This window comes from Canis lupus, chromosome 12 (assembly GCF_048164855.1).
Source record: "Canis lupus baileyi chromosome 12, mCanLup2.hap1, whole genome shotgun sequence".
Classification (NCBI taxonomy): domain Eukaryota; kingdom Metazoa; phylum Chordata; class Mammalia; order Carnivora; family Canidae; genus Canis; species Canis lupus.
Window position 1 is genome coordinate 45514129 of NC_132849.1, and position 27796 is coordinate 45541924.

Genomic DNA, 27796 nt, shown 5'->3' on the forward strand with positions numbered 1-27796 from the left:
AATAAATAAAGTATGTTTAAAAAGTTGGGCTTTGCTTCAGCCACCCCTTTCTAGACAAAATGTTGAGGGAAGGAAGAATAGATCAGTAAGTTAGAAAATGTTGATTTTTGTTGAAGTTTGGTGATGGATACATAAAAAGTTGTCATTTGTTTACTCTCCATTTTGTGCATGTTTTAGCATTTCTGGAGTAGAAAAATCTTTTAAACTCATGTGCTTAAGGACCTTCTGAATGTCTATAAAAGCCTCACTCAGAATGTATACAGTGTTGTTTTACAATGAGAAACAATTCTGACAAGTTTCAGTTTTATGGGAGAAAATAGAAAGATGCCAAATGTAGTATCCTTATTAGAAAAAAAGGGGTTTAACTGGTATCACGAGGTAACACTGAAAATTCTTTACATGTAGACAAAAGCTATAAAAGCATTAGAGGGTGTTTAGTGCTATTAAATAGATCCACTCTGCTTGTTTTCCTGCCATTGGGCATTCCCTCCAAGCTGCATCCATCCCAGAGCCCAGAACCTGGCTGGATAAGACTGGAGGGCAAAGCTTCTCGGTGACCCCTCCTTGATTTCTCCTGCTTAGAGGCTGAAGCATCAGTCAGCCAAGGCTGTTTCCTAAGAGAGTGCTTTTGTTCAAAGGATTTGTGATATGTATTCCCTATGGTCTAACACCATATTTCATTATGCATTGTGATTTTTTTTATTGTTTTCTTTAATCATGATTTTTTTTTCTATTTTTCTTTGAAGTTTGCCCATTTTAATCCATGTTCATTTCTTGCTCTGTATGTGTTTGTGTTGTGCTTGCTGTCTTTGCCTCCGTTGCTCCTAGGTTACAGTATAGCCAGGATATTCCCAGTCACTTGGCCGATGAGCATGCGCTGATAGCCTCCTATGTGGCCCGTCTGCAACACTGTGCACGGTCAGTGATAGAGCAGCAGCAGGCGGGTAGCCCAGGGCTGATCAGAGGGAGGGAGAGCTGTGTTACCTGGGCTTGCCAGCTGGAAAAAACTCTGCATGTGGGGTTTTTCTTGAGAATCTACCAGCTATGTTTGGCAGAGTTTAAATAATTGCTAAAGCATTAACTTCTGAAAAAGAAGGAGCCTTGCCAAGCCTGGGCACTTACCTAAACATATAGTCAGAAATGCTCTTTTAAAGTGGAGTTCATGTCCTTCAGCTTACACTTAAAGGCTGTGTAAATCTCAAACAGATATGCAGTCCCAAAGATGTACATTCACAGAGCTATTTGATGCAACCTTTTACTGTTCATTCTTGTCTAAATAATGAAATCTTTCTGTTGACATTCAGAGCGTAGTGTTGATCAACCCACAGATATCTCACTTTGTCTAATCTCTGATACCATCACCCTGTGGCATCTTTCCCCCAAATTGATTGTTGTTGATTATTAAACCAGTTGTTTGCAACAGTGGTATTGGATCACTGTCACCTGAGGGAGACTTTCTCTAAACAATATATACCTCCTCATATGACAATTATATGTAGTATAATAACTTTATATTCCCCATTCTCTGAAAACTATTGGTTGTGACTCACTGTTAATGTGAAAATATACCTGGTTCCTCAATGGGTTAGAATAGGCAAACGTTTGATAACCCTAAATACAGCGAAGTTAACCCTTTAAAAGAATTAATACCAAACAAGGTGCTATTACATCCAGGCAGACCCAAAGCTGCCTGTCCACTCTGTGCCCACACCTACCACCATTCTGCAGGGAGAATAGCAGGTAAAGTTTAAATAATCTGAAGCCATCCCTCCGCTCTCCATACCAGTAGGTAAGAGTCACTGTGCCCAACAGATTCTTATTCTTATTAGGGAGGAAGCATAATTTATTAACTAAGAGAGGCTAGAGACTTACATTTTGATCTCAGTTTTGCCCAGGACATTCTGTGGCTCCATGGGAAGGTCATTTGATCTTGTTTTTATTTCCTGTGATAACAAAAATAAATAATCAATGTGGAAAAAAAATATATTTGGGAAGGACCATTATACTTCATGCCATTTCCCATAGTTTTGCCAGTGTGACTAAATAGCATTGATATTTTAAGGCATTTATTTAACTCTAAAATCTACTTTCCTACTTCCCAAGTATGTGTAATAGGCTTTTCCTATGGAGGGAAGGAAAGCCTGATAATTGTGCATCATATCACAAAGAGCCACCTCTTCATCAAACAGATGATTTCTGCCCAGCTCCTTGGGTCTCTAGGAATAGAGTTGTCTCATCCCTGGCAAGACAGCTTACTTATTATCAGTAAGGGCAGTTGTCCAGGTGATTAAAAGTTTCCATGGTGAAAAATAGAAGCAGAATATTGGCAGACTGCAACCTGACATTTCAGCCCCAAAAGATTTATGGTACATTTAGCTAAGGTCCTCAAGCCTGCTGGCTTAGGGATTAGGCTTCCTGAGCAAGAACTGGTGACTGGGAGCCCTGGGAGAACATGAAGATTTGGGTGAGTACTGCATCTCTTCTTGATTTATAGTCTAAAGAACTGAGCTTCATGCTTCCTCAAAGAAGTCAGAAATTTCCTGGCTAATTCTGAAAATGAAAGTCAGCTCAAGCAGAAAAATAAGGAACCTTTCTTATTTTCCTCTTAATTTTCATTGACCTTAAAACCTCTCATCAACATAAAGTTCTATTTTCTGGCTGGAAAGCATAGCCAATTAAAGCAACCATGTTGTCCACACTTGGGTATAAATGACAAATAGAATTAACCTTCCTAGAGAGATGGAACTCGATGGAGGAGGGGGAGCTCTTTTGCACAGAGGAAAAAATGAAGTTTTTGTTATATCCCTTGCCAAAACAAAGGGCAGCCACTTTAAGTCCCATTTCTTAGGTTGCCAGTCCCTCTATAATAGCCACTTAAATAATCAAATGTTCATTTTTGTTGTTGTTTTAAGATAAAAGTAGTTCTCTTATTTCCAACGAACAACTTTAAAGTACAAATATTACAGTTCAGCCTTGACCTTGGGGCTTTGACTCTAATGTATTAAAGCTAACTGATAGTAGTGTGTTCTTATTACAAGATCATCTTGTGAGAGGATGTTGATACAGGCTGGAGACTGACATTTGCATACCTAAAATTATAAAGTATTCAGAAGTGGTACAGGCAAAAGAAACACATTAAAAAAAAAATCCATCCTAGAGGAAAGACCAAGGTAAGGTTAAAGAATTGGCCACAATAGTAGAAATATAGAAAGGTGAAAAAAATCTAGGAGAAAATCAGTTGATTCTATCCATGAAAAAGTCAGAACACATCTCTATTTAACTTCTCCCTTCCCAGATTCCTCTCAGTGATTATTACAAGATTTGATGATTATTGGACTCACGTCTTTAAGTTTTTTCGGATTACTCATCATGTTGCTAAATTCCAATCAAAGGTTTTTGGAACACCAAGAACCAAGGACTAAAGTAGAAGCAGACCACAACAGCCATCTCTGGTCAGTCGTCACCACCACCATTACCTTAAAGCATCTGCCAGACGAAAACAAACAACTATATTGCCACAGTCCCTATTAATCTAGGAGTGCCTTGATATGGATAAATGACAGTTGATATAACATGCCAAATTAAAGGAGTCAGTGATTTCATAGTCCAGGCAAAAGGTCACTGCATCAACATATACACAGAACTAGCCTATTATTCATGAATGCTTCTTTCATTCAGGTGCAGCAGTATCTGATATCTCACCTAGGTAGGTCTTTGGTACTCTTTGTGAAAGAGTAATGGACTGAACTAATTCACTCTAAGATAGGGCTATAATTGTGAAACAAGCGTGGAAAGAAGGGAAAGAGAAGGAAAGGAAAGAAAGGAAAGGAAAGGAAAGGAAAGGAAAGGAAAGGAAAGGAAAGGAAAGGAAAGGAAAGGAAAGGAAAGGAAAGGAAAGGAAAGGAGGAAAGGAAAGGAAAGGAAAGGAAAGGAAAGGAAAGGAAAGGAAAGGAAAGGAAAGGAAAGGAAAGGAAAGGAAGAAAGAAAGAAAGAAGGAAAGGAAGGAAGGAAGGAAGGAAGGAAGGAAGGAAGGAAGGAAGGAAGGAAGGAAGGAAGGAAAAAAAAGGCATTGAAAGAGAATGTTTGATATCCTGGATTCTTCTCCAACTTTACCATATGGTGTACCTGCCCTTGCCTGGGCTTCTCAGTTCTGTTCAGCCAGTATCAAGTGTACTTTTCCTTAGCCCTCTGGTTTTCATGATGCTTTTGTTTTCTCTTGGTCTTTTTAAATTCAAGACCTATGTCTAATAAAAGTCATGAGATTTTCCAAAACATTTGATTAGAAATCCCTCTCACAGACTTTGCAGATGCTCTTTTATTGACCTTACATTCGAAAAGAAGTGCCCCTTCTGGTGGTGTAGGAGTAGGGGGGATATGCTGCTGAAGAGAAATGGCATGTGTGGCTTTATCAGTTCTCTAAAGCACCTTTCTCTCAGAAGACCATTAGTATCTATGACCCAGACCTGTTTCTCTTGGTACCATATGTTTTTACAAGCGTTTTCCCATCTGATCTTTCTAAGAGAAAAGCAAGGATAAGGGATGCTTAATAGACACCTGTTGAATTTTTGTCTCCTTGGCAGTGTCCTGGACAGTCCTAGCCGACTAGATGAGGAACACCGGCTTATAGCTCGCTATGCTGCCCGGCTGGCTGCAGAAGCAGGAAACATGGTGAGTAAATGGAAGGTCCTAGCAGAGTAGCAGAAATTAGCATTCTTTTAATACACAAGTGGTAGGGTGATGCTGAACACAAAGCTCAGGAGAATAGGTACTGGAGAGGAGTGGGTTTAGGGAAGGGATTATAGTGGCCTTTAATTTTACCCACAGTGTACTCTTAAAAATGAACCAAGAAAATCAAAGAGCTAGAATTTGGTTCTTTAAAAAGCAATAAAATTAATAACCCCCTAGAAATCCTGATCAAGAAAAAAGGAAAGAAAACACAAATTACCAATATCACAAATAAAAAGAGGGACATTGCTACAGACCCTACAGATATTATAAAGATGATAAGGGAATATTATGAGTAACTTTTTGCCAATGAATTTGGCAACCTAGATGAAATAGACAAATTCCTTGAATGATACAAATTAGTGGTGCCAGCTGGCTCAGTCACCAGAGCGTGCAACACCTGATCTTGAGGTTTTAGGTTTAAGCCCCATGTTGGGTGTAGAAATTACTTAAAAATAAAAACTTAGGGCAACCTGGGTGGCTCAGTGATTTAGTGCTGCCTTCAGTCCAGGGCATGATCCTGGAGACCTGGGATCGAGTCCCACGTCAGGCTCCCTGCATGGAGCCTACTTCTCCCTCTGCCTGTGTCTCTGCCTCTCTCTCTCTCTCTCTCTCTGTCTCTCATGAATAAATAAAATAAAATAAAATAATTAAAATAAATAAAAACTTTTAAAAAAGGACACAAATTAACAAAACTGACATAAAAATAAGTAGAAAAACTAAATAGTCCTAAATCTGTTAAAGAAATTGAATTCATAGTTAACTTCCCACAAAGAAAACTCCACAAACTCAGAGGGCTTGTTGTGTACTATCATATATTTAAAGAAAAAATAATAATAATCTGACATAAATTCTCAATAAATAGAAGAGGAAGAAACACTTTCCAAGTCATTTTATCAGGCCACTCTAATCTGATATAAAAACAAAAGAGGGGCCAGCCCCGGTGGCTCAGAGGTTTAGTGCCACCTTCAGCCCAGGGCCTGATCCTGGAGACCCGAGATTGAATCCCACATCAGGCTCCCTGCATGGAGCCTGCTTCTCCCTCTGCCTGTGCCTCTGCCTCTCTCTCTCTCTCTGTGTCTCTCATGAATAAATAAATATTTAAAAAATAAATAAAAACAGGGCAGCCCTGGTGGCACAGCGGTTTAGCGCTGCCTGCAGCCAGGTGTGATCCTGGAGACCCGGGATCGAGTCCCACATCGGGCTTCCTGTATGGAGCCTGCTTCTCCCTCTGCCTGTGTCTCCGCCCCTCTCTCCCTCTGTCTCTATGAATAAATAAAATCTTTTTAAAAAATTAAATAAATAAATAAAAACAAATGCCATTACAAGAAAATCAGTAATCAAATTCTCTCATGAACATGGATGAAAAAAATCTTTAACAAAATATTACCAAATTGAATCCAACAATATATAAAAAGGATAACACCCCACGATCAAGTGAGATTTATCCTAGGAATCAGATTTATTTAATACATAAAAATCAGCCAATGTAATTTGCCGTATTAGTTTTAAAAAGTGAGTTATAAGATCATTTCAAGAGGTACAGGGGCAGCCCTGGTGGCGCAGCGGTTTAGCGCCGCCCGCAGCCCAGGGCGTGATCCTGGAGACCTTGGATTGAGTCCCACATCGGGCTCTCTACGTGGAGCCTGCTTCTCCCTCTGCCTGTGTCTCTGCCTCTCTCTCTCTCTCTCTCTCTCTCTCTCTCTGTGTCCCTATGAATAAATAAATAAAATCTTAAAAAAAAAAAAGGTACAGAAAAAATATTTGACAATACACTCCCCATTTATGATAACATTTCTCAGTATATTAGAAGTAGAAGAAGCTTCTTCAATCTGATAAAGAACACCTACAAAAAAAAACAAAAAAACAAAAAAAAAAAACACCTACAAAAAACCTACAGCTAAAATTATACTGAAAGGTTAAATTTTGGAGTATTTCCCCTACCTAATAATTGAGAGCAAGACAAAATGTCCACTTTGACCACCTCTATTCAGAATTATACTGGAGATCTTAGTACAACAGGACAAGAATAAAAGGGCATAAATGTTGGAAAGGAAAAAGTAAAGCTGTTCTAACAACTACTGAGATTTAGCTACAGAAGGTTGTTGTTCAGGAAGAGCATTAAATCTGGAAGAAAGAAGAAGACAAAAGGAGGAAGGATCTGAGGCTGAAACAACAGACTATGTAAGCATGAACTGGGTCAGGCACACCCAGTGTGTGTCAGGGGGCTGTTTCAACCTCTCTGAGGGCCCTGGGCCTGGAGGTTTGTGTGGCCAGAGCCCAGAGAACAATACTTGGAGTGAAATTAGGCTGAACAGGCAGGCCAGATCTCTCAGAACCATCTTCTATAAACATAGTGTATTACTTTTAGAAATGTGTACCAACTTCATAGAGAAATACAGTAATGACAGCTTCCAATGGAGAGTCTTGCTTTGTTTCTCCTCCAAAAACTAATGTATTCCTTTGGGTTTGTTTAGACCTCAAAACTATTTCCTTGAGAATCGAGTATTAGTCACACGTCTGACTCCCAATGTTAGAATTCTAAAGTTTAGTGAAAAGCAACGGAAAGGAATGGGGGATGTCAGGGAAAAAGAAAAGCTACATTTAATTAGTTATACCTTACACGTGTCCTCAATCAGTCACAACTGTTCAAGTTATTTTAGAAATTAAAATTTGTAGAATTAAATATGTTGAGATAGTATTGTGGTTGACTTTTTTAAAGAAGTGTATATTTAATGCCATTATATAGTCTTACTGACTTTACATTGTGCTTTTAAAATATTGTAAATAAAAGCTCCAAAGCCATTTGACCCTGAGAAGGAGGTCACAGTTCTTTCCTGCAAACAAGATAAATCTGTTTACACCTGATAGTTTCTGATACCAATTTTCTAATTCGTGTGAAAATGATCATTGTTAGAATGGTCTTAAGACGAAATACTGATATGGTCCCTTTCATCTTCAGTTTGTTTTCCAAAGTGTAGTTATCTTATTAAATATTGGGCCTCTCAGGAAGGATTCTTCTTGACTAGATTTCTGTTAAACAGAAGACTACTAATCCGCTAATCTCTTGCTGATACAAATGCTTTGCATAAAGTGGGTGTAGTGCTCAAAAGAATTTATTTATAGCCTGCCAGATAGGCTTTGTATTGATTTTTTTTTCCCAAAAACCTTCTTTCACAAAAAAAAGACCATTAAATTACTTTAGCAGCCAGCCTTGCACCCTGTGGTGTGCCTCAGTAGCAGAGCTATCCCATCTCCTTAGGTGACAACATGGCCACTGAAACCTCTTCAGACTGACCCTTGAACAAAGAAATTCAAGTTTGCTTAGATGAGCCAGGAGAGCTAATTTGTTTTCCTGGAGTGCCTAAATGCCTTTAAAAACAAAACAAAACAAAACAGGGATCCCTGGGTGGCGCAGCGGTTTGGTGCCTGCCTTTGGCCCAGGGCGCGATCCTGGAGACCCGGGATCGAATCCCACATCGGGCTCCCGGTGCATGGAGCCTGCTTCTCCCTCTGCCTATGTCTCTGCCTCTCTCTCTCTCTCTGTGTGACTATCATAAATAAATAAAAATTAGAAAAAAACAAAACAAAATTACAGCATGTGGTAAATCATAGTAATAACAGCAAAGTTTTAAAATTTCATCACCAACATCAGCAACATTAGATGTAATCCAAGGAGGGTTTTTTGTTTATTTTTTCAGTTTTTTTTCTTTATGAAAAATGTTGAAATTCATTATGGAAAACTTGGAAGAAATGTGAAGGGAAGGGGAACCTAACATATTTCCGAGAAGTTTTTTTACAGATAGCTCAGCCCAGCCTTTGCAGCCTTATCACTTCTCCTGCTCCAAGCATGCACCATTCTAGAAATGTCCTTATGGCTTCTTACAAGTAAAGATCAGCAGTATCCATGTGGTGTTTTGCACACATTTAATGACTCAAAGCTCCTGTAAAATAGTAATTGTCAAATGTGGATACATGTTATAATCATGTGTGAAGCATTTAAAAAAGAAAGAGCTCCTTGGCTTTGCTTCCAACCTACTAAATCAGAAAGAATCTCTGTGGCTTAGAGTCCATTATTTTTATTTAAAAAGGAAAAACAGGGATGCCTGGGTGGCTCAGCGATTGGGCGCCTGTCTTCGGCTCAGGTCGTAATCTTGGGATCTGAGATCAAGTCCCACATCGGGCTCCCTGCATGGAGCCTGCTTCTCCCTCTGCCTGTGTCTCTGCCTCTCTTTCTCTCTGTGTGTCTCTCATGAATAAATAAATAAAATCTTTAAAAAAAAGAAAAAAGGAAAAACAAAACTTTGAGTATTCTGATTTACATCTAGATAGGGACCCACTACCCTAAAGATCATTGGGTTTTTGAGAGTGATTAATAATCCATAGCCCTCCAGTTAGTCTAAGTGAGATACAAAGAAAGCCTAGCTGGTATCAGGTACATCTCTTTGGAACTCATCCTGTCAAGTTCATACAAATGGGAAGCCTCTCGTCTTTTTTTTAGAAGGTTTTAGAAATGTGTACTACGAGGTTACAGTGTGCTTACTGCATTGGCTTTCCTTGGTTTTGTATCATTTGCCCAGTTTTATCCGAAGGAGTCTTGTTTCTTATGCTATATTTTTCAGATGTATCTCCATCTCATTAAAGATGATGGAGCTCTGTGAGATTACCTAAACCTAAGAGAATGCTCATGTAACAGAGGAGATGATCCTCTTCACATCTCTTGCGGTAAATATTCCCATTTTACAGCCAAGAAAATATAACTCAGTGTTTGCATGGTGAGTAGATAGCAAAACCTAGGATTCCTCACTAGCCTATCTACTTCCATTCTGTCCCACTACAGTAAATTCTCCATGTAGGAGTCTAAACAGAGTTTGTTCTTTTTTTATAAATTTTTTATTATAGAATGGTTTTAGATTTACAGAAAAATTGCAAAGCTACTACAGAGTTTCCATACAACTCATGCTCCATTTCTCCTATTATTAACATCTTATGTTAGCATGGCATGCTTATTGCGATTAATGAGCCAATATTGATGCATTATTATTAACTAAAGTCTATACTTTATTCAGACTTTGTTAGTTTTTATCTAATGTCCCTTTTCTGTTCCAGAATTCCAACCAGGATGGCACATTACATTTAGTTGTCATGTCTCTTAGGCTCCTCTAGGCTATTAGTTTTTCTAACTCTCCTTTTTTTATGACCTTGACAGTTTTCAGGAGTACTAGTCAAATACATTGTAGAATGTTTCTTAATTGATATTAGTCTGATGTTTTTCTCACAGACTCAAGTTACGACTTTTGAGGAGGAGGAAGTAAGCACCATTTTTCTTCCATTGTATCAAGGGTACATGGTACCAACATCATTTATCACTGTTGATGTTAACCTTAATCACTTGGCTAAGGTAGTGTTTGTCAGGTTTCTCCAACATAAAGTTACTCTTCTCTCTCTTTCCACACTGTCTTCTTTGGAAAAAAAGTCACTACAGACAGCCTATACTAAAGGATTTAGAGTTTAGCTTCACCTCCTTGAAGGCAGAATATATACCTACATTATTTGGAATTGATTCCATATTTCCTAATTTAGAATCCTACAGTGGCTTCATACTACATTCAGAATGAAATGGAAACTCCTCTCCAACGCTAAAAGGCCCTTGGTGATCGGGACCCCAGGGTCATCTCCTAGAGTCAGCTACCATTTCAGCAGAGTCCACTCTATTCCATCAATACTGACCCGAACACACCCAGATGGAGCAGCTGCAGGCCCTGGCTTTGGCCTAGCATGCCCCTCTCTCAGATAGCACTTGGTTTGCTTCCCCACTTGACTCTCTGAGAGCCTTTTCATAATCACATCATTCAGAAAGTCTTCTGTCTCAGTTTATTCCATTTCATTACCCTATATTTTGTCATTAGATTTATCACTACTGATGGTCTGTACTTCTATCTTTGATTTCTTATCTTTCTCTGCCAGCATAATGTAAACTTCATGAGGGTGGGACTGTATCTTACTCACTCATGCATCCTACTTCCTTGAATAGTATCTAGCACATAGTAGGTGCGTACAAAATATTTGTCAGGTAAACAAATGAACTAGTTAATTTTTTTAAGAAATCATCCTTAGGTCTCTTGTGGTTGAAGTATTCTGAACTAATAATTCTTTCTGAACTAATAATTACCTTTCTGTCTTTTTTCTCTTCAGTATCCTAGAGGCATTTTAGGAAGAGAGACCTGGCTTTTTTTTTTTTTTTTAAGAAGCACTATGGAGTTTAAAATAGTAAATAAACAAAATCCCAAGTTTCTCTGTTATTTAATGTACACTTGACTGTGTTTAAAATTTGATTGGATGAAATAAGCCATCCTCAGCATTTACCACTGGGTGCTCTCCCTGTGGTCCAGGTGAACTGCTGCCTCAGGGTATAAATCTTCCTCCCACACTGCTTTGTACTCAAGTAACAATACTTCTTGATGCAAGAATCTCACCTGGTTAAGAATTGCTGCTGATAATAAGTCTTGATTCCTATATTCCTCTCCTCTTTGAAAGAAGCCTCAACCCTGCAGTACTCAAAACTGAAAAGATTCTTTAGAAATTTCCAGTCAAGGAACACCTGGGTGGCTCCATCCATTGCATATCTGCACTTGGCTCAGGATTCCAGAGTCCTGGGACTGAGTCCTACATGGGGCTCCCTGCTCGATGGGGAGTCTGCTTCTCCCTCTGCTGCTCCCCCTGCTTGTGCTGTCTCACTCACTCTCAAATAAATAAATAAAATATTTTAAAAACAAAAAATAAATTTCCAGTGAAATGCTGTGAGGTTTTTGTTTGCCATCATGAAGCCAATTCCTTTTAGAGCACATTTCCCCATCCATAATTTTCCCTGATCCCACACTAGTAAGGAGCCATTTGTTTTAACTCCAGTTTTCAGGAATTGAAAATCTGTTATTTACAGCAGATTCAGTCTCAGGCAGGCCATTTTTCTGAGGTTCAGCTCTGATTCTCACAAGACTGTGGAATATAGAAAATTTGCTCAATTGGTTGTTGGTCCACTCTAGAGAAAGAAACATCACCTTTTTTTTTTCTTTTAAGAAAAAATATTTGGTAAAAACACCTCCCACCCACATTTGCTATGCTTTTGTGCCCCTTTTTATTTAGGAAATGCCACATGAAAATAATTACTTATTGCATCTTTAGCTGTAGACAGGAAACAAGGTTTCTGCTTCATGATTGGTCATGTTTTAGGTTGAACCAAGTGTATGCAGAGTGAAGTGTAGCTATTGCAGAGCCTTCATTTTGAGCTTCTATTCTGGTTAATGAAAAAAAGAGAAACATCGCCTATGAATCTTTTTTCCTAGTTTGTGGTGATTGGCTTCCATGTTCTCTTTTTTTTTTTTAACTTTTTTTTTAATTTTTTTTTTTTTTGGCTTCCATGTTCTTAAAGGAGGTGACAAGGATCAAAAATGTCAGTGGATATGCAAATCAAAACCACAAATTATTTTGACAGAGAAGATATGCAAATGGCAATAAGCACATGAAAGTGTGCTCCATATATTAGTCATAGGGAAAATGCAAGTTGAATTCATAATGAAATACCACTTCACACCCACTAGGATAACTATGATCAAAAAGATGTACCATAACAAGTGTTGGCAAAGATACGGAAAAAAAAAATGGAACTTTTATACATTGCTAGTGAGCACGTAAAATGGTGCAGCCACTTAGGAAAATAATTTAGCAGTTCCTCAAAAGGCAGTTGCTAGGACAGGTAATTCCATTCCTAGATATATACTCAAAAGAAATGAAAACCTATCTGTGCACAAAAATGTGTCCACAGATGTTGATAACAATATTATTCAGAATAGCCAAAACTGGTAGGAACTCAAATGCCCATCAACTGTTGAATGCATAAACAAAATGTGGTATATCCATGTAACCGAATATTATTCAGCCACAAAAAAGAATGAAGTGTTGATACATGGCTGCAACACAGATGAACCCTGAAAACATTTTGCTAAGTGAAAGAAGCCAGATGTAAAAGATCACATATTATAAGATTCTATTTATATGATTTATCCAGAATAGGCAAATCCATACACGTAAAAAATAGGTTAGCAGTCTTCAGGGTATGGGTGTAGGGGGAATGGGGAATGACTGCTATTGGGTATGGGGTTTCTTTTGGGGATAATGAAAATGTTCTGGAATTAGATAGCCATGATAATCTCACAATCTTGTAAATATACTAAAAACCACTGAATTGGACACTAATGGATTTTGTAGTATGCATATTATATCTCAATTTGTTTAAAAAAAAACCAACAGTTAGGTGCATGGGTGGTACAGTTGTCTAGGTGTCCAGCTTTTGATTTCGGCTTAGATCATGATCTAAAGGTCCTGGGATTGAGCCCCACGTTAGGCTCTGCACTCAGCACAGAGTCTGCTTGGGATTCTTTCTGTCCCTCTGCTCCTCCCCCCACTCGTATGTGTGTGCTCTCTCTCTCTCTTTCTCAATAAATAATAAAAAATATTTTTTTAAAAACCCACAATTATTATCTCACACACACTAGAATCTGGTTAAAATAAAAGACAATGACAAGTGTGACAATGTGGAAAAATTACACTGACACTCATAGGAGGTATTCTAAAATGGTACAGCTACTTTGGAAAACAGTTGGACAGTTCCTCAAAATAGTAAATACAGGGTTACCATATAACTCAGGAATTCCACTCCTAGGTAATTACCCAAGAGAAATAAAAATATATTAACACAAAGACTTGTAAATGAAAATTTGCAGCAACTTCATTTGTAACAGTCAAAAACTAGAAACAGTGGAATACTATTCAACAATAAAAGGAAGGAACACCTGATTCATGGAGCAATAGTGACAAACCTCAGAAACATGCTTAGTGGAAGCCAGAAACCAAAGACTACATATTGTATGAGTCCGTATATCTGAAGCTTCTAGAGAAAGCAAAACTATAGATAGAAAGCAGATCAGTGGTTGCCTGTGGTTGAGGATGAGAGTAGCAATTGACGACAAACCAGCAGGAGGGAATTGTTTTGTGGTGATGGAAAATGTTCTAAAACTGGACTGTGGTGATTGGTTGCACAACTGTTTAAATCTTCTAAGACTCCATGAATGGTATATTTAAAAAGGTTGAATTTAGGGCAGTCTGGGGGCTCAGCAGTTTAGCACCGCCTTCAGCCCAGGGCCTGATCCTGAGACCCAGTATCAAGTCCCACGTCAGGCTCCCTGCATGGAGCCTGCTTCTCCCTCTGCCTGTGTCTCTACCCGCCCCCCCCCCCTCTGTCTCTCATGAATAAATAAAATCTTTAAAAATAAATTAATTAATTTAAAAAATGGGTGAATTTTATGGTATGTAAATTATACCTCAAAAATGCATTTTAAAAAACTCAGTCTAGGACTCAGGATATCGTTTAATCACATACACATAAAACAAAAAGAAATTTAAAAACTTTCTTTCTCCTCACTGTAGACCCGTCCTCCTGCTGATTTGAGTTTTAACTTTGATGCCAACAAACAACAAAGACAGCTTATTGCAGAACTGGAAAACAAAAACAGGTAAGAATGCAGAGGTCAAGACAGCTTCTGAAGTCCAAGATCATCATGTGAGTATCTGATTCTCATTTTCCTTGCAGATTAGCTGGCTTTTGACCATAAAGGTAGACCCCACCTGAGTTAATATAGGCCAGACCAACCCGTGGGAATGCCCCTACTCTAATTTGTATATCTCTGCACGCTGACCATTCTGGGGCCCACAGCCCTGCTCCTGTGCCCTCAGGTGGATTCTTTCCCCCAGTGCCTTCTCCCACCTACCAGTTCCCCTCTCATGATTCCCTTTTCCACTCCAACCCCCTTTTGTTCTATCTGGTCATCTTTTCCCAGCCCATTGTGCTGTGTGTGACTGTCTGGTCTCTCACAATAAAGCCATCTAAAGGCACAGAGACCAGACAGCCCACCAGTATGCCCTGAAAGGCAGAAACCAGGACAAGGAGATTGGATGTAACGTAACAGGCACAGGAAGAGGAAATGGCAGCTGTCATCACTCAGGAGCTCAAGAGAAAGAAGGAAGACAAAGATTCTGGGCACGTTAGCATATAGGACCCACATTAGGAGGTTGCAGGGAGTTATTTTTTCCTTTCCCTAGAAAGGATCAGAGCATTCTGGTGGTGGGTTTCCTTTTGTGGAGATTTTTCAAGTTCTTGAGAAGAATATTTATATGGCTTGTTCTACCACAAAGGATTGTTTCATTGAGGAAATATGAAGGGGAACAGTGTTAAGAAGGTGGCTCTTTCACATCTGGGTCATTTGGAAGCAGTCAGAACAAGATTGGTAGAGGCCACTGTACTAGAGTTAGAAGTCCTGACAGGAAAGGGTGAGCTGTGCAGCCATCTCTCTTTCATCTGTCCTCTCTAGGGAGATCCTGCAAGAGATTCAGCGTCTTCGCCTGGAGCATGAGCAGGCTTCCCAGCCCACCCCCGAGAAGGCACAACAGAACCCCACGTTGTTGGCAGAGCTGCGGCTGCTGAGGTAAGTAGGGATACTGCACCACTGGCCACAAATGGTAATCTGCTATGGTAGGAATTTATGTGTCAGGAAACCAAACTAGTGGGATAGAAGCTGTTCATCACTATAACTAGTTGTGTTAGAACAAATGCATTCCACTCATTCTGTTACCACTTCAGGTGTTCAGATTCTGTTATTAATGACCCTGAGAACTTTAGCCATCATTCCAGAACCAGGTCAACACCAGTCTCCAGTTCCACGACAACAGAGCAGCGTGTATACTTTTGTGATTGCTATAAGAAAACCACTGTTCTACAATCAATTTTCCTATTTTGTTCATTAGCCTAACTTTAAAGACTCTTGGCAGGAATAATGCTCTTCTGTCCTAGTAGTATGTTCTCCTGGCGCCTCTTAGAGCAGGACTCTGTTGAAGGAGAGCTTGCTACCTGTGCATATCCTCAGACACAAAACCAAGTGGGAATCCCTTGCACCATGGTCATGGAACCTTCCCACTTCAACATAAATATAAACTGTCTCAGGGCTGGGAGACTAAAGGGCATGGGATCTGAATAAGGGTGTAGAGAGCAGCTTCAGCTCCCACTCAGGTGCTATTTTGGAGGGAATGGAGAAATCTTCAGAAGAGCATAACATGAAAGTAATTGGATCAAAGCTATTAGGGTCTTATTTCCTATCAGTCTTAGAAAGATGTGTGTGTACTCTTTGGTAAGTGAAGAAGACATTTTGGACACTAAGTTAGTGACTTGATTTTCATAGACCTCTAAATGTCCAGAGAGTGGGTTTTTCTGGGTAGGTTGTAACATTTGACATGCCACACTTGATTTTTAATGTACTCTCATCTGGGATTCTGCGTAGCTGAATATCCTTTTTTAATTCTTCCTTTGGCTTAGGTCATTTAGCTTCCCAACCATGATTTCTTTTCCTGAAGAATAGAGATTATTGTTTTTTTATAACTATCTTTCTGTCTAGATTTATATCATCAATAAGTCATAAAGAATTTAAGCTGTGCAGATGAAAATCATTAGAGGTACAGAGAAAATTCTTCAGAAAATTCGTTTTAGTTTCTATATTCTTCATTCTTCAGAATATTTGTTTTAGTTTCTATATTTAATTGGGATTGAGGATTTGGTTGCTATGCAGTCCTCTGTTGCATGCCTGGGATGTTAGCAGGTTGGTGCTGCAATAGAAAGTCTGGGAGAGCATTTGCTGCTGACTCAAGCCCAGTGTAACTCTAAACTCTCAGCATAAGATACAACTATTCCCTTTCCCCACCCCAGCTCTGGCACAAGTAACTATTTTGTATCTAGCAAAGCAAAAATGATTATACTCCTGTCTTAACTGTTACTGGAAGTGGGATTGCTGAAAGTCCTTAATTAAGCTGGAGGTGTCTGAAAAATATCATAGATTTAGTAGGCAAAGGGCTGAGTCAGGGGGTGTCATGTAGGCAGCAAGAAGCAGATTTTAACCAGATCCAAGGAGGTCTAACACTTAAGAAATCAGGAAGTATTTAATCTCAAAAGCAGCTTCCATTATCACTGAAGAAAGAGGGACAGTTTCATAAGTGTGCAGCATCAATTGGTTATGCATACAGACAAAACATACTGGCTCTCTGCTTCATACTACATACAGAAAACACCACTAGATGGATTAAACATGAAGACAAAACTTTAAAACTTTAGAAGAAAATGTAGGGAATGTCTTTTTTTTTTTTTAAGATTTTATTTATTTACTTGAGGGAGAGAAAGCAGGAGTGGGGGTGGGGCCAGGAACAGGGAGAGGGAGAAGCAGACTCCCTGCTGAGCAGGGAGCCAGACCTGGGGCTCCATCCCAAGACCCTGGGATTATGACCTGAGCTGAAGGCAGGAGCTTAACCGACTGAGCCACCCAGGTGCCCCAGGAATTTCTTTAGGATTTTGGAATAGAAAATAATTTCTCAGAATACTAACCATGAAAGAAGTTGGTAAATTCATCTATATTCATATTAAGGCCTTTTGTTTATCAAAAGACATATAAAGGGCAAGATTCATTTCTAGGTATCTGATGTCTTTATGGTTTTGATTGATCTATCTATCTAATCTATCTATCTATCCAGGAACTGCCAATCCCAGCTGGTATAATAAAAGAAGATAGAGAATTCATTCTTAGGATTAGTGGTTATGGGGACACCTGGGTGGCCCGGTGGTTGAGCGCCTCTCTTCTGCCAGAGTGTGATCCTGAAGTCCTGGGATCGAGTCCCATGTTGGGCTCCCTGCGTGGAGCCTGCTTCTCCCTCTGCCTGTGTCTCTGCCTCTCTCTGTGTCTCTCATGAATAAATGAATAAAATCTTAAAAAAAAAAAAACAAAAAAGGATTAGTGGTTATGAATCCTGACCACCAGGGCCATCTTCCCCCTTGATTATTATTTTTAATGGTATATCCATTACAATAACGTATATGACAACCATGCAAGATATGAAGCATAATGGTAAAATGAACATGCATGAACTCGTGTCCTACTCATACGTGGTTAAAATCATGTCATGTGTAAGTGCCCCTGGTCCCATTTCCTTGCTTCCACCTTCCCCACAGAGCTCACCTCTATCCAGAATTTGGTTTATCATTCCTTACTTTTTAAACAGTATGATCAAATATATGATACATATATTAAAGTGTTTATTTTTGCTTTTTGAGTATGATAGAAATATTATATGTGTATAGTGAAGCCTATTCCCCCCTCAGTATTATATTTCAGGATCCTAACATGTTGTTTGTAGCTAAAGTTCATTCATTTTCACCACATATTATAATTATTTGTGTTTTTTTAAACTTTCTTTTTTTATTATTTTATTTATTTATTTATTCATGAGAGACACAGAGAGAGAGGCAGAGACACAGGCAGAGGGAGAAGCAGGCTCCATGCAAGGAGCCATGCAAGGAGCCCAATGTGGGACTTGATCCTGGGTCCCCAGGATCACACCCTGGGCTGCAGGCGGCGCTAAACCGCTGCGCCACCGGGGCTGCCCAATTATTTGGTTATGCTTAGCACAGAGAAAGAGTTCAGAGAACAAAGGCTTTCTAGAAAATTGAATGAGTCAGTTTTTCTTTATTGCATTTATAGCTGTGCTGAAAATTTAGGGAGTATGAAGACTAAAGAACTGATTCCATCTTAAAATTTTATAATACCGTTTTGGGAATAAATTTAAAATAATTTTCTAGTCAGTTAACTAATATTGTATAGTGTTAGTAAGTAGTATGGGCCCTATGTTGTAAGAAATCTAAGTGGGTGGGTGCCTACTGGCTCAGTCAGTTAAGCATCCAATTCTTGATCTTGGATCAGGTCTTGATCTCATGGTTGTGAGTTCAAGCCCCACATTAGGCTCCAAGCTGGGTATGGAAAAAGTAATTTTAAAAAGGTGGGGTACCTGGGTAGCTCAGTTGGTTTAAGCATCTGCCTTCAGCTCAGGTCATGATCTTAGAGTCCTGGAATCAAGACCCAAGTCAGGCTCCCTGCTGAGCAGGGAGTCTGCTTCTCTCTCTCCCTCTTCTCCCCTCCCCTGCTCATTCTCTCTGCTTCTCTCTCTCTCTCTCTCAAATAAAAAGATAAAATCTTTTAAAAAGGAAGCTACATGTATATATATAAGCTATAAGCTTATATACATATATATACTACAAGCAATTAGACCCATGGAGGTAGTGGAATTTGACCTAGACCATGAAAGGTAGGGATGATGATGTGGATGGAGTCTGGGATAAAACACTGAGAAGTGGAGTTGGGGTTCAGCATGATCCCCCAAATAACTGATACATTTCAGAGAAGGGAAGGAGTCTTGGAGCTAAGACTTTATTTCAGGCATCCATTGCATTAATTTTTCAAGTGCCAGTGATAAGAGATAAAAGTAGTTGAATAATTGAGACCAGATTCTAGAGAGCCTTAAGTGATAGGTGATTGGAAATCCCTGGAGGATTTCAAACAATGATTGTGTTAACTTCACTAGATGTTAACTGAATACATACTGAACGTGCGATATTCTCTTAATCATTCCGTACACGCAAAAACTCATCATCCCCTGACCTCAAGGATTTTGCATCATGGTAGGAATGACAGCAATGCAAGGTAAAGTAAATTAAGTGCCACAGAGAAGCACCAGTTGCTCTGGTGATTAATTGAGCAGGATCTGATACCTACTGAAGTAATTAGGAGCAGCTTCCTGGGAAGAGTGACGTTTGGGTTGGATGCTAAAGAGTAAATGTAAGAAATGGGGGAATGACTGTGAGCGGTGAAATGATAGGGTCTGTTTAGGGAAAAGGGAACCATCAGCTAGACATCCAGACATGGAAGGGAATAGAAGGTAGGGATGGGAATGTAGGTGGGGTCTGGAGCAGCTCTCCCTGATAGAAATATAATGTGAGTCACATATATAATTAAAACTTTTCAAAAAAAAAAAAAAACTTTTCTAACAACCACAATGAGAAACTAAAAGGAAATGGGTGCCATTAATTTTAAAACTATCTTTTCCTTAATCTGATTTTTCCAAAATATTACCATTTCAACATGTAATCCATATTTTTAAAAAATTAAGATATTTTACTTTTTTTTTTACACTAAGGCTTTGAAATCCAGTGCATCTTGATTCAGAATAGCCATGTTTCAAGTATTTAGTAGTCACATATGGCTAGTGCCTACTCGAGTGGACAGCCAAGGCATGGATTGTGCGAGGCGAGAGTGTTAGTGATGCTAGAAATTCTCCTACTGAGAGTATTACAGAGGATGGTGAAATAAACAGTCTTTCTTTGAGTAGCATTGTGAAGTTCATAGAACACTTTCATACCTATTATTTTATTTGATCCTCAAAATACTGCCATTGTTGTTTGTAGTCAGTCCCATTATAACAAAGAGAAAATTGAGGATCTTACACAGTAAGTGACTTGTCCAGGGTTATGGTATTTAGTAAGTGGTGGGCCTTAATTAAGTCTCTTGATTTCTATTCCCTTTCACCATAACAGTTGAAATCAGGATTAATCAAGATAAGAGACTATTGCACATGTGAGATGGGGCACACTTGGATAAAGTGAGAGACAGGAGAAAAGAAAGACACATACATTTCTGAGAAAGAATCATCTGAATTGAGTGACTGAGTATAGGGTATAAGAAGAAACGTATTAGAGAGGACCGAGGTTTTCAGCCATGACAACTGGAAGAAATCAGGAAAGAGAACCATTTTCAGATTAAAGTCTTAAGTTTGGTTTTGGACATAGCAAGTGCTAGAATTGACATGAAATCTGTCCTCAGGAAAAAGTGAATTCTCATAGACACAGAGTCACCCTGATGTCAGTCACTCTCTTGAGGTTGGCATCTGGTGCTGGAAGCAATAGCAACTGAACCCTATTGTCCCCGAGCAGTTATCATACACTTTGTCTACTATCAATTTAAATTTGGACTAGTTTTATATATCTTTCTAGATGAGGCATTTGATTTCCTGAGGAATTTTTAAAAATCACTTCAATAATAATAATAATAATACTTCTTTCTCTATATTGCCTTATCTATATTGTGTGTTTTCTAAAACATTTATATATACCATTCTTAGAACAGGAAAGAGGAGTGAGCAAAACAAATATTATCACCACCTTCTACATAATATATCAGGGGTTAAATGACTTGCTCAGCAGAGTCAGGCCTACAACCCACTTCACCTACACTTGGACCCTTTTTTGAAGGTCGCTTTATCCTCAGAGTTTCCTTTCTGATGGGCTTTTCCTCTTGGACAGGCAGAGGAAAGATGAGCTGGAGCAGAGAATGTCGGCGCTACAGGAGAGCAGGCGCGAGCTGATGGTTCAGCTGGAAGGGCTGATGAAGCTGCTGAAGGTATGAGAACCCTGGCCTGCTCCCCGCCTCCCAGCTTCCCCACCTGCCCTCACCTCAGCTGCTGAGCTACCCTTCACTTACAGCTCAGCTGCTGCCTCCCCTGTGGTGCCAGAACAGGATGCAGCTAAAGGCTGAAATGTTGCCGCCCATAGAGTTTAGCCATGATCCAGAAAGTCATCTAAATTAATGTGCAGCCTAATTATAAAAAATGAGTAACTGGAACTAGAGTCATGTCCTTGAATCGTTGCTTTTATGAACAAATATAAAGATTTGTAAACAGGATAGTAACTCTAAGTGAATATTTCTCAGCTATTTAAAGCTTCTCTTAAGATTTCAAATATTCCACACCAATGCTTAACAATGATTAAGTGTCCAATTTAGTAAGTATTGCAGCAGCAAACCAAGCTGATCAGACTAATTCTAATTAATAACTTTATTAGGGGAAACAACATAGCACAATCTCTGTTCTAGGTTTGTTATATTGGGGCTTAAATAACTCTGGGATGATGCAGGTCTCACGATCTATTTTTGTTGAAGAATATGTTATGACCCCTATACCCCAGAGGAGAGAGAGGCACGCTTGGCATTTAAATGTCCTCACCTAGACAGTTTTACTGGCATTCAACAGAAATATTTACCCAGATACGGAGCAGCAATACCAAAGCACATCTGTTCTTGCTGTTAATTCCTGAGGTCTCTGTGTCTATGCTGTGAAGCCACTGTATTTTGTGGTACAACACAGAGTTAGCAGCCAGAGTAGAAATCACAAAGTGTGGATTACCTCAAAAGCCAGGCTGAGGGGAGTAGATTTAATCCTGTGGTGGGGGACTTATTGAAGGTTTTGGAAATAATAGTTTGGGAAAGTGCATAGAGCAGATTAGAGAGGGGAGAAACTAACTGAGAAATGGAGACAAATATAATCATCTAGCCTGAAGTGAGTGACGAGGGTCCAGACTAGGGTTGGCGGCTCAAGAAAACATCAGCTTGGAGACTTTTCTTCAAATTCTCTATTCTAAACGAGTCCCTTCATAATGAGGCTAGTGGTATTAGCAACTTGGGTAAATGTAGTGTTTGTGTTTTAAACTGACTTGTGACTTGCTCAAGACAATTGCTTCTTTTAGTCTTGAGCTGAGGGTTTTTTTGTTTTTTTTTTTTTTCTTTTCCCCTAACTTTGGTCCTGGGTATTTGAGTTGTTTTGCATGGAACATGTTTCTCCATTAACCCTTTTAACAGAATTTCACCTGAGAAATATTACATGTCTAAGTGGGTCTTGTTTAAAGAAAATCTTACACATAAAAGCTGGCCCAAATCCCTTTAATAGTTGTCAAGTATCCAGCACCTCCTACCCCACCACCCACTCAAGACAGCAGAGATGTACTTAAATACACTTGCCTGGTGTAACATCTGGAGCCATGTGGGGCTTTGAAAGCCCTACCATTGTGAGGGGAGTCCCCTGTTAGGCAGGAGGTAAGGGGATCCACCCACCCCTCGCCTGTGTCAAACTCCTTTTAGTAAGGTGCTCTCAGACATTACCCAAACATAGATGGGAAGGTACGCTAGGGTAATTTTTGTAAAAGGCAAAAGGTTTATGCAAACTGAAGGGAGGTCAGAATATATCTCCCCAAAGTACCACGGTGTGCTTTCTCATCAGCTGGGTGGCCCTCGGTTCCTTAGAGTACATGTTTCAGAGCCCCATGTATCTCACTTGACCTTGTAGTTCACTTCTCTTACCTGTGTTCAAGGGCTAAGCAGAATGAGCTGATGCCTGGAACTCTGATCCCAAGCCCTGAATTTCTTTCTATTTCTAGCTATTAACTTACAGTTATGATTTCAGTAAAATAAGCAGGATCCTAGTGCTCCGTTTTGTAGAATCCCCTGCCAGCTTCTTAAATGTCTTATAATTTACTCACCTGATAGGCTGAGGTCGTTCAGACTGGAAGAATTGGCAACACAGACCAGGAATGTTGTCTTTTTATCCACTGATTAGAATTTACAGTTGAAAATCTCACACCTTTAGTGTCCGGCTTCCTAAAAGGATGATAGAACAATCCTAATTTGTGTATTATATACACTCCTACAAGGTCATCTATAGGAATCAGTGACTTCCATGAAAATGTCAAAGATGCTTTCCTACTATTAAAAATATTCACCAACCCATAATAAAAGTATGCTTTAGAATCCTAATTTTAATTTCAAAGCACTGTCCTGCCTTCATTGATGTTCAGTCTGCTAGCATTTAATTCTCTCATAAAACAGCTGTAAGCACTTAGTCAAATGGACAATCAAACCACATGGTCTGAGATACTCATAAATTAAAATACACCACATAGTAAATTTCCATTTCACAGTGACTTCTTTCTACTTCTTCAGTGAAATATAATGTACATTGTCTGTTTATCTGAAAAATGATAATTTAAGAAAGTAAACATATGAAGTGTTACCATTGCTTATTAATTCATTCAACAATAATCTTAAAACCCTTTTTGGGAATAAGGCAGAGTAAAAGGTAATCATACATTTATTCAGCAAGAAAATATTGGTTCCTGAGTATCACGTTTAGGTATTTGGTGATCAGTAAGTTTCAGCCCCTGGCACCAAGGAGTATCAGGGACCTTCTTACTAGTTTGTTGTTGTTTTTAATGACATAATATAGACTGATGCCCAGGTACCCAGGGTTAGACTGTATCTTTTCCTTACATCTTTTCCCTGATTCATGTGTATAGGTAACCTTCCTCAAACTTTTTTCATCCTGAAGTGATTGCATGTTGGTGTTTCACTTTCTAAATTATGTTCCCAATATTTTTCCACCTCATGTTTCATTTTTCTCATATTGCTTTTGAGACAGTCACCAGGTAAAATCTGTAGTTTGGGATTTCAACCTCATTTGCAAATGAAGTTTGGGATGTAAATTTTCACATAGACAACTGCAGTGGTTATGGCAGGATTTGGCCACCTAGCCAGACACCACCCACGTGGAAAAGCCTCACATGTTTTTAGGAGACAGAAGCATTTCTAGATGTGCACTTTTTAGTCAAAGTATTAGGGCTTCCTTTAAATCAACTTGGTTCCTTCACCATTTGCCACCAATCAGCGTTTTCTGACCACAGCTTACTGGCTAATAACCAAAAGGTTCTAAGACCTTGTATCTGCACTGTTTTCTGTGTTGACAGAGCCTTCCAAGGCTTTATCTGAGCAACTTGTGCAAGTTCAAATACTATGACACCATCCTAAGGAACACTTTATCAAAGCCCATCCCTGTCTGTCTATCCCAGTGCATAGCAGAAAAGGCTCCCGCCCCTGTACACCCCTCCCGTCCTAACCTGACACGTGTCCACTGCACATTGTAATGATGTCATGTCCTTGGACAGACTCTCCCTAGCAGAGTCACCAGATGTGCAAACATGAAACATTGCTCTCTGAAATTCCCCTATTCTGTTGAGCCAAAGCAATGTTACCTCCAATACCAAACCTGGAGAAAGCAGAGGAAATAGGGAGGTGTCTTAGAAACAGCTCTGAGAACTTTTGTCCTGGTCTTCTGACCTCAGCTGCAATTTCAGCCTGTCAGGATCAGCTCATCCCTCCCCCACTATCTCAGTGTCCATTTCAACACTTAGTGCCAGCAAGAAAAATACTTTTTAAATTGTTTAATAACTCTTCCTATGGCTGTTTGCCTTGCCTAGTGAATGGAAGAAAAGTGTTCTGACAGGGAAGCCTGGCCAGGAAGGGAGATCTCCGCCCAATTGCAGAATTCTAATCCCTTCTAACCAGAGCCCTGCGTGCCAGATGCAAAAGCTGAAAGGTGCTAACTGCTTAAGGCTAACTCGGCTCCTGCCCAGGGCCCCTCTTTGCTTGGAGGCCTGTAAGCATAGGTATGGTCAGGCATCTAGCAGCTGGCTTTGATTATGAAGCACATCTTCTTGTGCAGAGCTGGAGTCTCCTTAAGAGAGTTCTTGATGCCCGTTTAATTCCTAGTCCAGGGCAGCCCCGGTAGTTCAGTGGTTAGTGCCGCCTTCGGCCCAGGGTGTGTTCCTGGGGACCCGGGATTGAGTTCCATGTCGGGCTCCCTGCATGGAGCCTGCTTCTCCCTCTGCCTGTGTCTCTTGCCTCTCTCTCTCTGTGAGTCTTTCATGAATAAATAAATAAAATCTTTTAAAAAATAAATAATTCCTAGTCCATGTCTCTCCCTTGCAGGACCAAAATTATTTTTTTCCAAATTCTTTACCTCTTCTCTCCTTTTTGTAATCAGTGAGATTTTCTGAAGTCTCACCATTGCCTTCAGATCTGCAGACTCTGTGAAAGCAGAAGCACTCGTCCATCCCTAAGACCTCCTACACACATGTTCAGTGAAGACTGCCTGCACGGATGGATCCGATTTAAATAGAACCATCGCAGCAGCTTTTAGATTTGCACACTGGGGGCAAAGAGCAGAGGCTCCCTGACCACAGTTACCCTGATGGGCACAGAAAGAGGAAGCCCAAAGACCCATTAAAAGACAGATTCGCTGAAGAACCAGGGGCTGAGGAGAGAGAAATTCAGAAGTGTTTATCTCGTCCTTGTTGTGCTTCCTCCTAGGGATGCATTCTGGTAGCTGGGAGTTGGCGTGCACCCACTCTGTCTGCTGCCACTGGGAGGCCACACCTTAGCTTCATGTTTTCAGTGCTTTATGCATAAGAAGTACAAAAGGAACCTGTGTTGAATTAGAAACTGAAGTCAAGAGCTTTTTTTCAAAAGCCTCTCAGAGCCCTGAAGCAGTTTTGAGTTTATTGGAGAAAGGGGGATACATTTGCATCCTTGGGGGAAAAAACCTACAAAGCAACCCAAAAGCCAGTGAAAAGGAGGGGACTAAAAGACTCTGTAGTCAGGTGAAATTGTTAGTTTGGGGGAAGTTTCTAGGGCAGTGGCTCTCAAACTAGCAGGCATCAGAATCAGCTGAAAGGCTCTGAAACACGTTGCTGTGCCCCACCCACCCCAAGAGTTTGGATTCAGGTGGGCTTGACCGGCTCCCAGAATTTGCATCTCTGACAAGTTCCCAGGTGCCACTGCTGCTCTGAGGACTGCTGGCTTAGGGAAACTTAGAGAACACACAAGAATGTTAGAGATGGTGAGCTTGAATGATTATTGGGCTTTTGAGGCCTAGTTGAGCTATTTCCTTTAGTTTACCCTAAATAACTATGTGACCTCAGTCAAGTCAGGCCCATTCAGTCTGTAAATGAGGAAGTTGGATTAGATGGTTTCCCAGCTCTAGAAGCTAGCGCTGGGTGAATTGGGTGGGGCAGAGGCCTGCCCTTCACTCTGTCCAGATGATGGTGCTCTGACAGTGGACGAGGTCTTTGGTCTCAGAACCCATGGGCCTGGCCTGGTTTGCTGGATTCTTCTCATTTCTTCCAAAAGTTTGTGGTGATGGGCATTAATCTCTCTCCTTTTTCCCTCTGCCTTTTTTCCATCTTCAACATTTCTAGGAGGAAGAACAAAAGCAGGCAGTAAGTGAACTTGAGAATTCTCCACCTGATTCTTGCTCTTTTTGCATGTTCTTCTTTCCCTCCTGTAACTGCTCCATACTTTTTTCCTGCACAAGTTCATCTCCGCAGAGTTGGTTATGTGTAAAACCTTCAGCAGTTCTCTCCTTGGTGGTGTAAAATGGCCTGAAAGTCCACATCATGTTTACCTAGTAGAGCATGTTCTTACTTAAAACCAGAGCTTGTTGAATTTTTTTTAAAGCACACATCTGTTGTGTTTCGTTAAATATGCATGATCAGCCAGGCTACGATTGCATTTTCCTGCTTTTGCATTCTCTGCTGCTTCGTGTCTAGAGTGACTTTAATTGCTCGAAACAACTTTTAGGGTTGTGGGGATGACCTCAGGTCATGAATGATTGTGCATGAAAATGTGTAGTGTTTGTGATAACTTCAAATTTCCTTTAGTCTTGAACAGGCTTCTGGATGCTCCAGCTCCAGTAGCCTTTGTAACAAAGTTACCAATGAAAACTAAGTGGCTGGTTATGACCTAAGTGATTTCCTGTTCAGATCCTGCTCCATGGGGAGCTCTGGTTTTTGAGCTGCATGGCTGTTGCATGGTGTTTAGGGAAGTTTTATGTTTGTTTTTATTTTTCCAGAAAGCCCTTAAACCACACAAGAAAATCAATTGACAGCTTATCCACAATAGTACACTGTATGTTTATATAACACAATAAGGTTTTCAAAGCATAAATTTTTTTACATAAGCTAAAGCTGATTTTTAATTCACCTCAGGGCTTTAATTTTAAAAGAGAAAAATATAAAATGTTTAATCAAAAAATTTACTCATTTCTTTTTCAAAAAACAAACTGACCCATGTTTTAGATTAAGAATAGGAATATACATTATATTTTTTATTATTTTCAGTTAGGACAATGAAATAATAAAGGGGAGAAGAAAGGAAGGAAGAGATTGAATGAGGGGAAGAGGCAAGAAAGGAGCAAGGGAGAGACAGATTTTCAAAAAGAGGGAAAGAAAATAGATTATGCGGTTAAGATAGGCAAACAACCCAGAAATATCAGTGGCTTTACTATAACAAGTCTGTTTGGTTTGTTTTTTTTCCTCATTCACACATAGTTTATTGCTTTGATCTTATGGCACTTCCTCAGTAGGTACATTCACATGGGTAAAGCAGAAGATGAGGATGGAAAAATCAAGCCCAATCATTAAACACTTCTTCCA

At 39.7% G+C, this 27796-nt stretch overlaps 1 protein-coding gene across 18 annotated transcripts in view; it reads left to right on the plus strand.

Annotated features, from left to right (window-relative positions):
• Positions 1 to 27796, plus strand: part of DTNB (dystrobrevin beta) — a 244948-nt gene that overhangs the window by 185329 nt on the left and 31823 nt on the right. For 9 of the 18 annotated variants that reach the window (XM_072770820.1, XM_072770822.1, XM_072770825.1 and 6 more), the window contains exons 11-16: positions 829 to 918; positions 4581 to 4668; positions 14209 to 14294; positions 15150 to 15263; positions 21005 to 21101; positions 26561 to 26581. In XM_072770820.1, coding sequence (XP_072626921.1) covers positions 829 to 918; positions 4581 to 4668; positions 14209 to 14294; positions 15150 to 15263; positions 21005 to 21101; positions 26561 to 26581 — 496 coding nt within the window. The remainder of the gene's footprint in view (positions 1 to 828; positions 919 to 4580; positions 4669 to 14208; positions 14295 to 15149; positions 15264 to 21004; positions 21102 to 26560; positions 26582 to 27796) is intronic. The other 9 variants (XM_072770828.1, XM_072770834.1, XM_072770826.1 and 6 more) reach the window with 3 other exon arrangements.